At 39.0% G+C, this 15,765-nt stretch overlaps 1 protein-coding gene across 1 annotated transcript; it reads right to left on the reverse strand.

Annotated features, from left to right (window-relative positions):
- Positions 1-131: 131 nt before the first annotated feature.
- Positions 132-15,562, reverse strand: LOC143118544 (uncharacterized). Its single transcript, XM_076279579.1, has 19 exons — positions 15,507-15,562; positions 13,164-13,261; positions 13,047-13,072; positions 12,913-12,934; positions 12,772-12,799; positions 10,523-10,598; positions 10,195-10,353; positions 9,756-9,967; positions 9,308-9,408; positions 8,570-8,682; positions 8,143-8,319; positions 7,910-7,941; positions 6,663-6,760; positions 2,030-2,055; positions 1,888-1,909; positions 1,736-1,763; positions 1,412-1,487; positions 456-614; positions 132-353 (listed from the first exon to the last, which is right to left on the reverse strand). The coding sequence occupies exons 1-19, from the start codon at positions 15,560-15,562 to the stop codon at positions 132-134; spliced, it is 1,731 nt and encodes a 576-aa protein (XP_076135694.1).
- Between the last annotated feature and the right edge of the window lie 203 nt (positions 15,563-15,765).

Consider the following 15,765-nt stretch of genomic DNA (forward strand, 5'->3'; position numbering starts at 1 on the left):
AGAAACACATGAAGAAATGAAGACTTCAAGACATAACAGCTAGTAGGGAAACACTTGAATGTGAGAAATATACAGTAACATGTCAATTGTTAGATAGTTTACATTATATACTGTAATTTTATACAGTAATATCATGCATACATGTACTGGTAGGTTTCACAGGTGAGGTTCTTCCTGCTGACACAGTGCAGAAGTTCTCCGGAGGCGAAGGGCAAGAACGGCCGCAGACGGTCACCAAACAGTGAGGAGATGAAGTCGATGTCTTCCCACTGCATGTCACTGAGCGACTCCAGACGGAGCTCTCCAAGAACATCCAGGACATGAGTCACAGATGGACCCATCACCCACAGAGACTGTCAGGAGTGGGATCGAGAAACAAGGAGTGTTTTTTTTTGTTATAAAAGAATCCAAAATATCTTGGAAATTAAATTCAAAAACGTGCAACTCCTCATTACCATGTTGGAGGCCATGTGTGAGAACATGATGAGAGCTTCATCCAGAACTGCAGAGGTCTTGGTGAGGAGCAGCTTCCAGGTCTCCCTGGAGTAAGTCATGTTGCTGGACAGCTTGCACATCAGGAGGTTGGTCAGGTTATGTGCAGTGAATCCTGACAGCTGTACGTGCAAACACATAAACAGTAAGTCATACATATACCATGAGTTGAGAATCAAAATCAATTTTCTTTTTAAGTATTCAATTTAAATGAATGCTCACACACATTGTTCCAAGAATATGCTAATCTTTATTTATTTGAATCAAAGTTACTCAGAACACCTTTCAGAACATTCTAACAAAAGATTTCTGTTCTGCAACAATTTCAATGTTGAACAAAGTACCGAAGCCATGACGTAGCGTTGTCAAGGCAGCAATTTCACTGGATCTAAACAAATCAATCTAACCATAGTAATCACCAGCGGTGGCTTTCTTAATCTATTTCAATAATTTTACAACGTTTCTAAGACGTTAGTATATTTTTGTACACTGTAGGAATCACATACAACATATATTCATACCAATACAATCTAATTTGTGACTACAGAGTTTTATTTTAGCATGAGAAGACGTGAAATATCCACCGGAATTTTGTTTCTTTCTATTACACTTGCCAGGGAATCCGTGTTGCCTATGCTGCTGCCTAGCAGGTAAAACATGTCTAAATGGCTATAGCCTACATTTAAAACAATTTATTAGCAAGAAATGATGCCACATGTCTACATTCAATGCTATTTAAGCCACTTCGAAAGTTTGTTTAGATCCAGTGATTCTGCCATTATGGAAACGGAACGTCACACTTTGGTACTCTATTTAGATATTCTTTAGAACGTTAATTTTCCAACATTCTCGCCACACCTGTGTGACCGTATATATCTATGGGTGTGACGGTACTAACTGAAGGGTTAACTCATCTCACCTCTGCACAGGCATACTGCTCCAGACTGAAGTTACATGGGACCAGGCCAGCTGCCAGATGAGACTGCAGGACAGTGCTGTTGACACAACAAACATGATATGCTTAGGGCTGTATCAGAAATCAGTCTGACTGAATGACTTATCTGAGGTTTGTGTGGTTCTCCCCTTTCATCAAAACAATGTACTTCTCAAATTTAGAGCTATACAGTACAAAAATCCCCATCATTATGGCATCTGTATCCTGCACACTGAAACTCCGATGTTTCAATTTATTTTTATTATTATTTGAGTTTGGCTGGACTTGTGCAATATGAATTAAATGTACCTGTTTGCACCATCACATATTCGGCTCTCTACAGAAGGAAAATGAGAGATGGATTAGAATAGAAAATTAGTGAGACACATGAGGAAAAATGAGAAAATCAAGTCAAGTAAGTTAAATCATCAAACTTTAACGGCTAGTTTGGTTACACTTACCATTGAATGGTGTTGTTGGACACTAAACATGAAATTAAATAACAGAGTCAGAAATAAAGTACAGACATGTTTAACATACAACACAAACTTGACTGCATGTAAATGTTATGTCTAAGGGTAATTATGTTATTACAACTCTCACCTCAGCTGGAAGAGGCACAAAGCAATCTATCCCAGGCAGGAAAAAAATGGAAAAAAGAAGATAGTATATGAACATTTTGAACCGTTAAAACATTAGTGTTTTTTGTCTTTCTACTCACAGATTTCTCCGTTGTTTTTCTTTTCTGGTCACTCCACACTGAGCTGGTTATGCAGTGGCAATGTGAGGGCAGAGGCAATGGACGTCATTACTGTCTGATGCCTCCACCACTTCTCTCTCTCTCTCTCTCTTTAGCTCTTACATTCTCCCATTCCCTCTCTTGTTCACTCTTTTTCTCTCTCACACTTTCTCTTTCTTTATTTTTCTCTGTCATGCTGTTTCTGTTTTAGTTTGTGTCGTCCCAACCCCAAATTGTTAGTTTGTTACCTTTTCATTTTTTTCTGTCCGTTTGTCTGTTGCGATTGACTAGCCGGCTGTAACTTTTGGCAGATTTTCCTGCAACAGTCTAAAACTTTTCATTAAAAGTTTGCGCATTTCTCAGAACATTTAGAAGACCTGACAAAGCCCACAACTCCTGAAACTGAATACTAGCCATGTCACCAACACCAATTTCATGCAAGAGATTTTACGGTACCCACAATAACAACCTGTTAACCAACAATGGGAAAACCATCTTGCATTACACACATTACGATCACCTTCGGCCTTTGAACAAATTGAATCAAACATCATCACTAGAAGACACACAGGGTTTAAATCATAAATGGGTTACATTTTTTTTTTTAAATTATCACAAGAAACCCATGTATATTTTGTATCAACCGGAATGCTATTCATCACCAATTTCATAAAAATATTCAAAGTGGTTGAAATAGACTATACTTCCCACTATATAAACCTGTTAAGACACAATGGGGACCCATCCCATTGCATGGCATATATTTAAGAACAACTCCAGCCTTTGAGTCAAGCATTACCATCCCTTGCAGACATATGAGATTCAAATCACAAATATCAGATTTAAGAAAAAAAAAGACTTATCACTGAAACTCTTGAAAATCTTGTATCAGTTTGAATGCCATTCATGCCACCAACACCAGTTTCAAAATAAGGTTCCAAGTCATTGAAATAGACTAAGCCAATACAATACTAACAACATCAACCTGTTGAGAAACAACGGGACATCCGTATTGCATGAGACATGCTACAAACACCTCCAGGCTTTGAACAAATTGAATCAAACATCATTACTTGCAGACATACATGGTTCAACATGGTTCATGCCACCAACACCACTTTCAAAACAAGGTTCCAAGTGGTTGAAATAACTACATACATGTATCAACCTGTTAAGAAACAATTCATTGGGGGGCCTATATGTCTAATTTGGGGGCTTGTGGGATTCACATGTTAATTTTTGGAGAGTATTATATCTTTGTTCTAGGAGTTCTTAAGAGTAGAAGGTTTCGAGGGAACCAAATCAAAGGTCAAATTCAGAAAAGGTCAAATTTGGTGTTTTGTCCATAAACCTCACATTGCTGGTATTATAGCATAGGGTTTGGTGCCAAAAAGCAAAGATATTCTACAAGGTAGCGTGCAAAAGTGGACCACATAAACAATACAACATTATAAAACATTTTTAGGCTGATAATTGATCTCTTTAACAAGAAATTGTGCCTAACATTCTCAAAATTGTCCGCTTAAAAAATAATACATCAATATAATTCATGCCTATTTGTGTACTTGAGTGTAGGCCTAGCCCGCTCTGCCCGTTCTTGTCTACACCCATTCAGAGCACAAAGTGCAGAGATCTCTGTTAAATCAAGTTTAATAGACTTTTACATAGCTAGTATCAGCTGAAGTCTGTAAGGCCTTCAGTAGCCTATGTAAGTGTGAAGAAAAGAAAGGGTAAAAGGATCAGATAGACAAACAGACAGGTGAGTGTGTGTGTGTGTGTGTGTGTGTGTGTGTGTGTGTGTGTGTGTGTGTGTGTGTGTGTGTGTGTGTGTCTGTGTGTGTGTGTGTCTGTGTGTGTGTGTGTGTGTGTGTGTGTGTAAGAGAGAGAAAGAGAAAGAGAGACACTAGCAGTAACAGTTGGCTGTTTAGCTGGCAGTTATAGAATTTAGAATATCGAATAACCTGAAGCACATAGTACTCTGTTCTTCATGGTTGGTGATATTAGTGACCTTCTAGCCTTCTACATTTGAGCAAGCACATTTTAGTTCATGGTGGCACAGTCTAGTTAGGTTATATTCTGAGGTGTGTCTTTCTGTTAGTCAGGTGATGGCACACATTCTAAAAGAAACAGATTTTGGGCTATGTATCTAGTGGCAGATATGTGTGGACTGGTGAATGACCCATCACTAGAGACATATGCCAAATTTCTTGTTTTGTCCATGAGAGAGTATGGAGAATGCTAATCACAGATCAGCCAATGATTACAATGTTACAGTGCAGTTATTTTACAACAGAACAAAGCAGTTTGGCACAGGAACTGCTACAAATCCACCTGGAACAGTGAGCATCTGCAGCATGGTAAGATTCACTAGGCTACTAGAAATCATGTAAAGCAGGCAGGACTCAGTGTCTTCAGAAAAGACATGGTAGACCATCTTCTGAACCTGCAGCAACACCTCCAACTGCATCAAGTCCATCTAGAGGGACTTTGTACACTTGTTCAGCAGCAGCTGCTGCCAGCATAGATAAGTGCTTCTTCTGTCAGAAGCAGACAAAAGAGCGTCTTCATGAGGTGCCCTCTTTCGATGCAGGCAACCAACCAAGAGATATAAGTAATATTTTGAAGTCAATGACTTTTAACAGGTAGCCAGTGTAGAGATGCTAGGATGGGGGAAATATGTTCATATTTTTTGTGTGTGTGAGCAGCTGCATTTTGTATAAGCTGTAAGCTCTTTAGACAGGTATTATTACAGCCAGCGTAATAGCATTGCAATAGTCTATCCTTGAGGTGACAAAAGCATGGATTAATTTCTCGGCATCTGGTAAGGATAAGGACTTCCTTATATTTGAAATGTTCCTTAAATGGTAAAATTAAGTTTTGGTGATCTGTTTTATGTGATTATTTAGTGCTAGGTCCTGGTCAATTATAACTCCTAGGTTTTTAACACTTGTGGATGAGGTCAGTGGAAGATCACTATATGTAGCCTGTGATGTGGATAGGATATCCCTCATATTTTTAGAACCTAAAACCTTGACTTCTGTTTTATCTGAGTTCAAAAGCAGGAAATTATTCATCATCCATGTCTTTATATCTCTTATACATGTGTCAAGTTTGGCTAACGGGGTTAATTCATTAGGTTTTATGGAGAGGTATAGCTGTGTATCATCTGCTAAACAGTAGGGGCCCCAGTACTGAGCCTTGAGGCACTCCATATTTTACCATAATCTGGGTAGATGGTTTATTATGGACCTGTACAAATTGTTGACGGTTAGGAAGGTATGATCTAAACCAAGCGAGTGCTGAGTCTGATGCCTATCAAATTTTCAAGCCTAAGTAGTATGTCATGGTCTATGGTGTCAAAGGCAGCACTGAGGTCCAGAAGGACCATTATTGATACAAGGCTAGGTTTTTTGAGGGAGGGCTTAATAACAGATGTCTTAAACGACTGCGGTACATGCCCTGATAGCATTGAATTATTTATAATCAAGAGCAAAACATTATCCAGGAAGGGGAGAGCAGTCTTAAGAAGGTGTGTAGGAATAGGGTCTAGTAGACTAGTTGTAGATTTTGATGAGTAAATTGTGGATCTAATATGTTGTGTATATGTAAATGAATTAAATGTTGTTCGAGGTCTCATCTGTGATTCTGTTATGTTTTTGCTATCTTTCAGCAATGGAGTAAGTGTATTTGGTCCAACTGATTGGTTATTGATCTTATCTCTAATTGTTTGACATACAATCAAATAACTGTTTTGTGAACTTTATTCAACATAGCCAGTGATTTAGGCAAAATGTATGGTGTTAATTAAAGTGAAATATACAATTTAAAAAAAATAGGGTTGAAACAGGTAAAAACATAAGAGACATAATTTTTCTCCATGTTCAATGACCTCTAAAGACAGTCCAACCACTCTCCAAAAATTAACATTTCAAACCCACAGAAACCATATAGGCCCCCTGACTAAATGGGGAAATGTCTGAATGTCCCCTAAACATCAGGTCGACTAGTTGGTTGCAACATTTGGTCCAATTCCTAAAACAATCTGAAATGTTTGAAAAAATGTTAGGCATTCCTCAAAACAATTGTCTGCCAAAGCCCACAGCTCCTAAAGTGACACCAGAACGAAGTAATTTTGTTTTTTAATACCAAACCAGTCAAATGACATTTTTTAATAGAACCATACTCCCTGGAACGTGTTTCTTTTTGCCACATTGGTATTTGCTTTCACTAACAGTGATTGATCACCAAAGTGCACTTATTTTATTTCCACCAAAGTAATTGAATATTATTTTGGTAACTGAAATGAACATTGAAATGAAGGAAATATATGCTTGGTAAGTAACGAGTAATGACGACTCGTTAAATCATTTCGCACACATCATGCCCTAAAACAATGAATTGATGCAGAAAAACTGCACAGTTGCGCATTTGTGTGAATGTGCCAAAGCATTTGCTCAAAGGAATCAGAAAGGTGTGCACTGATGAAAGGATACTTACCTTTGGGACTGAGGCGGTCCAGCTGCTCCACTGCTCTTCTGACCACGGGCTCCAACTCCCTCGGCACTGAACTCAGGGATCCTCTAAGCCTTGGGATTCTACACGCCATATCACGTCAAGGGAGTCACAATAACACAAACACTCAAACTGTGAGCTTAATGACATTACAAAACAACAAAGAAAACAAAAGTCAGATGACATTACAAAACAACAAACAAATTCAAGTGACACATGACAATATTACATGAGATAAGTTTAGAACTGCAGAAATAAAGCTGAAATATTTCAAGAATTTTCTTTAAAAGCTTAAACACTATGGGCCAGATGTACTAACGCTTTTGCGCCCACTTCAGGCGTATTTGTTTCGCAATGTGCGTGTAAAATCATTGCGAGGTATGTACAAACAGGCCGCAATAATGTAAAAGCGCAAACTGCCTGTCGCGGGAGCTGAAAGTGGCAGATTGCGTTTGTCATGTCATGCATATGCATTCATGGGAGGATCCAGGGGAAAGTGGGAGTTTAGCGTAAAAAGATGGGAGGGGAAGAGTAAAGAGCGCCTAATTATGTATTTTGCGGTATGTACAAAGACTGCTCCTGAAAGCGCACGTCTTTTCTACGCCTAAATACTTCCGCCTTGTAAAAGCAGGAGTTAATCCAAATTGCAGTTCAATGTGTCAATAAGACAACCTTTCAAAGACAACAGAATCGCTATTTAGAGCACCAGTTTTTGTGGTGAAAGTATTTGCACTACCAAAAGCAACTTTAACTTTCGTTGGCCTTTCGAATGTCTTACTTTCACTTTCACGTCATTCACTTAAACTTTCCTACTTGCTAGATTTGACCAATCTTCCATAGCCTACGTGCACAAGTAGTTTGAGTAGAACTACTGATCTTCATTATCTCCCTGCTTGTTTACATCTTATCATGTATGGTATTATTTCATGATCGCTAAACGTTTGATTCTTTTTAATGTTGTCATCAGTTAACTTAATTCAACTGCGCTTGTATGTAAGCGCTGCCATTCAGTTGTGGACGTTCGTAAATTGCGTTTATGGGCGGAGAAAGGCAGAGAAAGGGGAAGTTTACACTAAGGATTGAACAATTGATAAATATGATGGAAACTTGGGTCTGACAGCATTCGCAATCTGCGGTGTGTCCATGACGCTGATAACGCTACATTCGCAAATGTACGTACATCTGGCCCTACTGTATATGTTTTAGTAATATTGAAAGTTGAATTGACTTACATCACTTGATAAAACTCACAAGGTGCTTCATGCTAAAGGAGGGAGAGAACCATGATCGGGGTCAGTTCAACTTATACATTGTTGTTCAGGTATATCCTTTAAAATATCTATTCCATTTAAGATAACTGAAGACATGTATGACAGAAATATGCAAAACTGAGTCAATCTACCAAAATACATTACCCCTGTAACTAAGAGACCAATACTTATGTCTAGTAATGAAAATGTTATACCTGTGTGGCAAGGATGATGGTGAGACCAAGAACTTCTGGAAGATTCCTCTCCACAGGTGATTCCAGCAGGTGATCCAGCACTCTGCTGATGACCTCATCTTTCCCTTGGGCATGAGGGAGAGGCAGAACCATCAACTCAGCCATCTGCTTTGGACTGAGAAGATCCAACACTTCCAGCTGTAGATAGAGAGAGAGAGAGAGAGAGAGAGAGAGAGAGAGAGAGAGAGGAGGAAAGGAGAGAAAGAGGGAGAGAGAGAAAGAGAGATAGATGGAAAGGGAGGAAGAGAGAGAAAGAAAGAAAGAGAGAGGTAGGGAGGGGGAGGGGCAGGGAGAAAGATTTAGCAGACACAAGAAATGTGACACAAGGCACTACAAATGATGTGATTGACTGATTAGTCATTGATTGATAAAATAATTTGTCACATACTGGATCGAAGTCCTGGTTGCGATCAAATAGACTTTCGAGAGGAACAAGGACAGAGAACCGTCCGTAGTTATCTGTAAGCCATTCCATGCTGTTGTTGGAGAAGCATCCAGAGTCTGCAAATGTGCAAATGTACAAATTTGATTATACTTACTTCTTAAAACGAATGGGTTAGAAACAACACAAACTAGTTATTAGTTTTAAGACTGTACAATAGACTACAAATAGAACCAGTGAGAATAATTTGTAAGTACACTTACAATCTGAATACAGTAATTTCCCACATGTAAGACACAGTCTGCATAAAATGCAGAACAGTGATTAAAGCAAAAATAAGTAGCAATATATTGTATTGAATTTATTATAATAATGTATTGTATGTATATTAACCACAGCTTATTATAAAACATTAAGTACTTAAAAAAAATTCTGATGCAAAAGTTGTTATGCCACTAGCATCATGACACTTTTGCTTTTAAAATACTCACAGGGATATAAAGCCTAAGTCACTCATAGCGAAGATAGAGAAACTGTTTCATGTGAGACTAAATGTACACTCAGAAACAAAGTCGATCAGATCAGAGAATGAAGAAAAGAAATGTATTCCCACCCCTGTGTGTACTGTAGCTCATAGCTGAAGAAATTCTTTGGTTTATAGGTGGGAATATATTGCCAGTGTAGTGTAACAGAACATACATGACAAAGTAGTGATCTTTTTTGGACCCATGTCTTAATTCTGACCTGATGTGTTTCTGGACAGGAAGGGCAGGATGAAGGACCGGAGGACATCCTCGGCCTGCTCCTCTGTCATGTCATCAAAATGATGACTCAGCTCACCCACACTGGAGAAGAAGTCACAAAACATTCAAATAGTCATATAATAACATAATAATTACACATTTGTACATATGTGATATACATATACAACAGCATAGTATTTCATTTCATTTTCAGATATACACAGAAGAAGTGTTCAATACCTACATCCTATATAGGATTTCCCATATAATATCATATCATGTGCTGAGTTGCTCTCAGTTGTATTATATTGTGTTCTATCAAATTGTGTCATATTGTCATTTATGTATTACTATACAATATAGTAGTATATTGTATTTCATGACAGTGTCTGATTTCTTACATTGCAATTTTGAACACAATGTGTATCAATACTTCACATCATACATACATGTACTGGTAAGTTTCACAGGTGAGGTTCTTGCTGCTGACACATTGCAGAAGGTCTCCAGAGGCGAAGGGTAAAAATGGCCGCAGACTGTCACCAAACAGTGAGGAGATGAAATCGATGTCTTGCCACTGCATGTAACTGAGCGACTCCAGACGGAGCTCTCCAAGGACATCCAGGACATCAGTCACAGATGGACCCATGATCCTCAGAGACTGTCAGGAGCAGGAACAAAAATAAAATAATGTTTAAAAACAAATTCCAAATACCAAATTCCAAAAACTGCACAGGCAAAGCAAGGCAGCCGTGGTGCCTCCTGACAGTGGATTGGTCTGGGTTCGAAACCCACACCCATTATCTGCTAAAATATCACTGTCACTTTATGTCACAGAGATGTAAAAAGTATCTCTCTAACAAACGTGTCACAAAAGATCCCCATTACCATATTGGAGGCCATGTGTGAGAACATGATGAGAGCTTCGTCCAGAACTGCAGAGGTCTTGGTGAGGAGCAGCTTCCAGGTCCCCTTGGAGTAAGTCATGTTGCTGGACAGCTTGCACATCAGGAGCTGGGTCAGGTGCTCTGCAGTGAGTCCTGACAGCTGTACGTGAAGAACCAATTACACAACGTTTAGAGTTCAAGATCTTTTTATTTAAAATTCGTAGGTTAACTTTTAATGTAAACTTTTATTTTCACTAGAAGCGCTGGACAAATTCAAAGAGGACACATACAAAGTAATAAGACATGAATGGGTTAAAACAGCACCTCACCTCAGAGCATGCATACTCTGACACGCTGTATTGGCAGGGTACTTGTCCCATATCCAAGAGATGCTGCAACTCAGAGCTATGAAACCACAAACATGTTCCAGGTCATGAGGTGTGAAGCAGTGGGCAAAACAAACCAGTTTAAAACAGAGTTTGCGATCCTAATCCACTGCACTTTTTGTAACGTACTGTACATAATGTAAGTTTTAAACAGAATAGGGCGTAATCTGCTTTTGATTTCACTTGTTCATCAGACGTCAGAATATTTGTCAGGTTATTCTGTTAAAACAATCACAAGAAAATCGTATCGCAAACTTTGTGCATTGTACTGCAACGTGAGTTGAGTGTATCATTATAGTGGATGGAATCCACTATCTTGAAATCTCCTGGCTTCTTCTTATTATAACCTTTTCTTTTTATCTTTTCAAAAATTAATGCGGCTCTAACCGCTTAACGTACAGACATGTTGAAAAGTTGTGTAGGTCTGGAATTGGAAAAGACAGTTATCATTTCAGATTTTTTTTAAAGTTTATACTTTTTGAGAAATAGGGGATTAAAAATGTTTGAAAACTTATTTTTCTCTCTGTGACATCACAATGACTCTCTATGACTCATTTAGAACGGTCGTAATATAATCAGGTGCGGGTCCACCTGCATACAATCTGGCACTCCCTAAACTAGTCCTACACATCCTGTAATTAATCGCTTTTGAACCACCACACTGCTTTCACACTGCTCAATTCTCATCAAGAAAGTTTACGTTCTTGGTGTCTGCTTCGTCCAACAAACTACGACGAAATGGACGCTTTCCTACCACACCCAATGTAAGTTGCAATTAATCTGTGTTTTTTATTCGAATGGAGTATGTGAAGTCTATTTTTAACGACTCGGCTAGACAAGTAAGCAAGCTGGCGTTTAGTTACCTGTCATCGATAAGCAACTAACTTGTAGCTGCTATGTTTAGCTAGACCTCGGAAATATTTCTAGGTCTAGGTTCTGTGTGCAATGGCGGTGGTAGTGTTAGCAGCTAAGTAATAATAAACTTCACAGTCAAATTGTCAGCCGCCTTTCCTAGCGATAGCTGGCCTGACGAGGGAATTGGCCTTCTATGGCAAACAGTCACTGGCTGAAACTTAGGCTTTGTTTTGAATTACGTTTGTATGAGCGGTAGGTTGCGACGTAAAATGACTTGATTGTAGGCTTAGCTTCTAGTTTGTTCAGTTGAATCATCTAACAGCTGTCTCTTCCCCCCCTTCTATTTCTGTTAGGTGCCGCTTCACTCTGCTACTGGATGGTGGAGGATCAGGGTGGTCTATGCTATAGGCTACTAAATGGATGGCAGGAAAGCACAGCACACATGAATTTCTAAATGAAGAAGAATGAATAAATGCACTTGCTTTTCAAACTGATAACTAAGTTGTCAATGGTTATTTATGCAAGCTTGTGTAGCCTAAACCAGACATACCTCGGACTAGTCAAATTTATCCTGGCTGAAAATAAAGCAGGATATGAATTTTCCAATATTTTCCCAGATTAATAGTGGTTTACTGAGGTTTAATATCAATTAAAATCCCGTTGATCGGTAGGCTAGTTAGAATTTCAATGTTGCTTCAATATTAACGAAGAGTGCAAAAGTGATGTAGAATCAATGTTGCAGTGCGACGGTGATTCAATGATTTAACATTGACAAAGTTTATTTAACATAGATTCAATGACTAATTGTTATCTGGGTGCAGAATGAGTAGATATCAACACCAACTGAAAGCCCCGTTTTGCAGGTAGCCTATAGCATTGCATACAATTAGGCTTTCTGGGAACTACATTTTCAAAAGGTCAGCTTTTGTGCTTGTGTCACAACTTCAGAACGGCTTGACGTACATGCTTCAAATTTGATGTGAACATTTGTATGGACTCAATGATGAAGTCAAATGTGAATTTCAAACCCACCTTGATAGTGATATCTCAAGAACCCCTGACACACAACGTTTTTTGGTACAAGGGTTTGTATGATCTCAAAGATTAAGTGACTCAATGTTTTTTTGTTTTTTTTTTCAGGAATCTCCCCACCAACATTAAGCCAGCAGCTTTCCATCCACTATTGCAATTCCTCTGGCATTGCTTTTCTAGTTACAAACTCTGATGTACCTATGCTGCCCTAGCTCTGTAAATTGGGCAGAAGTATACATTGTGGAAATATGCAATGTTCTAGGCATTAGATTAAGAAGAAATACAGAAAAAGTGGTTGTGCAAACCTGTTTGTCCTGTAGCAAATTTCAGTCTCTGCAAAGATCACAGGAAAGTATTATGTACATTCCAACATTCCGGGGTAAAAAAGGACAGACATAATATGTACTGCATGTGATTACATTGACTTTGCCTGAGGATGAACTTACCATTTACCCTTGTGAAAGGACACTAGAGTGGAAAAGAAAGAGACACAGTCAGTATATCTGATTATATATCTATATATTATTATAGATCGTCAATTCAACATAGCCGGGCACACACAACACATAGCAACACTTACTGAAGGTGGCCGTGGAAGTATGCAACCTGTTCAGACAAAAAACAGAAAAGAACGTTATACAGTATAAATACATTATATGTAGACATCAGCAATATATTGCATATAAAAGTAATGAACCTTGTGGTGAGTTCCCTCTAAGTTGATCAACGGTTGTGTAGATGATATGCTCTAATTCAGGAGGCACATATGACAGACTCATGTACAGGTTCTCTGATCTGGGGGGAGAAAGTTAGAGTTACTGAAAGTTAAAGTTACTGATTAAGAACCTAGTGAACGGTAGAAAGAGTAGCGATGAGAACACTCGAGCACAGCCAATCAAGCCAGTGTTGCTCTGTATGTGAAAACCAGAGCGGTAGATAAAACTGATAGAGGCATATATTAGGCTACATGTATATTATTTATTTATTTATTTTTAATTTAATTTTTTAGAGTGAGGATATATTTTATAACGTGGTGACATGGTTGAAAAGGTTAAGGTTACACGTAGGTTTTGAAATGAGTGTTTGAACAACGTTCTTCCAAAAAAAGGTTTAATAAATATATACAAATCTTAAAAGCATACAGTACATGATCTGTGTAAATATTATTTCTCTGTTGTTAAAAGGACTCGAAAGGACTCGAAACTCAAACGGTAGGACTTGGGACTCAACTTGAGACTTGTCGGTCTTGACTTGGGACTTGACTCGGGACTTGCCTGTCTTGACTCGAGACTTGACTCGGGACTTGCCTGTCTTGACTCGGGACTTGACTCGGGACTTGCCTGTCTTGACTCGGGACTTGAATGCAAAGACTTGAGACTAACTTGTGACTTGCATAACAATGACTTGGTCCCACCTCTGGGTTCTCGGCAAGTTCCAGTAATCAACCGATCACATAAGCCTTTCTAGTGCATAAACTAGATGATTATATTCATGGAAATGTTATCGATTGTAAAGTATTATATCACATACCTACAAATAGCCTACACATAGGCCTAATGTTTTCTTGATAGTTACTTTAAATAAATGCTTAGAAGTAAATAACTGTAGGCTGCAGGCTGTCACTAACCTGACTCCGCCAGATGGATTTGCTCCGCATATCCATCTGGGAATTTTCATTGAAGAACTTTTGGGAAGGGGCGGAAATACTGGTTAGCTGATTGGATAAACCATCTGTCTATCACCACCTTTGGTGGTTATTGACGGGCCAAATCAACCAATTAGATGAACAAAGTGTTCTTCTAATGCCTTCGTTTAACATACAATTAAGTTAGGTAACGTAACTAACGTTAAGATGTTTTAACTTACCATTTGTATGTGACATGAACCTAATCAACGACAATTCCCATCAAGTTTTCACGGTAGGCCCTACACTTCTGAAGAAAGTATATTCCTCCATTATGAACTGCAATCGGCCGTGGAGGATGTCTATGTCGTTCATTCCTCTTAGCTGCATGGCTGAGACTCATAGCTTCACAGCTTACCCAGGAATACTTTCTAATTTGAATAAAACTTGCGCGATATAGTAGCTATGCTCATCTCATCTGTGGATGCCGTCATGTTGTTCGTTGCGTCACATCTCAACCCGCCTCAAAGCCAACGCTGATTGGACGTTCGTTTGGTGAACTGCTCCAAATTCTCTTTAACGAAAAGTTGCCAGACTGATCTGCGAGTGAAACCTTGAAAGCTCGCAAGATCAGGATGGTCTCACGAGGCTAGGCTGTCACGAGGATGAGACCGAATGTTACTGTAGGCCAGTGGTTCTCAAACTTTTTCTTTCATTCCCCACTTTGATCAAGGGGGCCTTTTCGAGCCCCACCTATCCCTCATCGCTCTAAGAAAGTGGTAGGTCAAGCTTAAAATTGTCAAATGTATAATGACAAGTTCTAAATATATCCTCTTCACCAGAGTTCAAATCTGCTGGTGCTGCAGATATAATAATAAATAAATACATAATGTGCCATTGTAAATTAAACACACACATTTATGTTTTCCAGCAACATATTAGGAAGCATAGGCCAATATTTTACAGCATTGTACAATATATTCAATGAAAAACCAACATGCTGCATTAAATGGATCCATAATCCAGTCATACTGAGCGCTGCTGGTTGGGAAATATTTTTGAAATAAACTTTGCAGGGATGTGATGTAGGCCTACTGTTTAATAGCCTACATGGGATCACAAGAGTGGCTCCCGAAGCAGACGTTTCAGTCAGATTCTCAAAGGCATAATACTGTTGCGATCAAGGCGCCTGTCTCATACCTCAAGTTTTTTGGTAAATGGAGTAATCTTATCTGCTAGGTGAGGTAGGTGCTTGTCTTTGCCTTGGAACTGGAGATTTAACTCATTGAGCTTTCCAAATATATCGCTAAGATCGTCAAGAAATGTTCATTAGTGAACGTTCTTGCAGATTCAAACATGCGCTCTTCCTCCAAGAAGAGGCGACTCGGAGCTCAAACACGCGCAACAGCACTTTACCTTGGGAAAGCCACATTGCCTCGCTGTGAAACAGTACAGCTTTGGTTAGCTCCCATCTCCTCGCAAAGTGCGTAGAATAGACGCACTTTTAAGGGCCGGGTCTTGATGAAACTCACCACTCTCACAACCTCGTTCAAAATCTCATTCAGGTCGGGACTAACTAAGCTGCCTTGACACGAGTGCTTCCCTATGAATAACACAGTGCGTCCATTGCGCATCGGGTGCTACCTGGGCCTAGGCTACAGATAAATGTTTTTTT

This window comes from Alosa pseudoharengus, unplaced genomic scaffold, assembly GCF_046254945.1.
Source record: "Alosa pseudoharengus isolate Yale_2024_CS ecotype anadromous, Long Island Sound unplaced genomic scaffold, YU_APseudo_1.1 YU_APseudo_1.1_scf_1, whole genome shotgun sequence".
NCBI lineage: Eukaryota > Metazoa > Chordata > Actinopteri > Clupeiformes > Clupeidae > Alosa > Alosa pseudoharengus.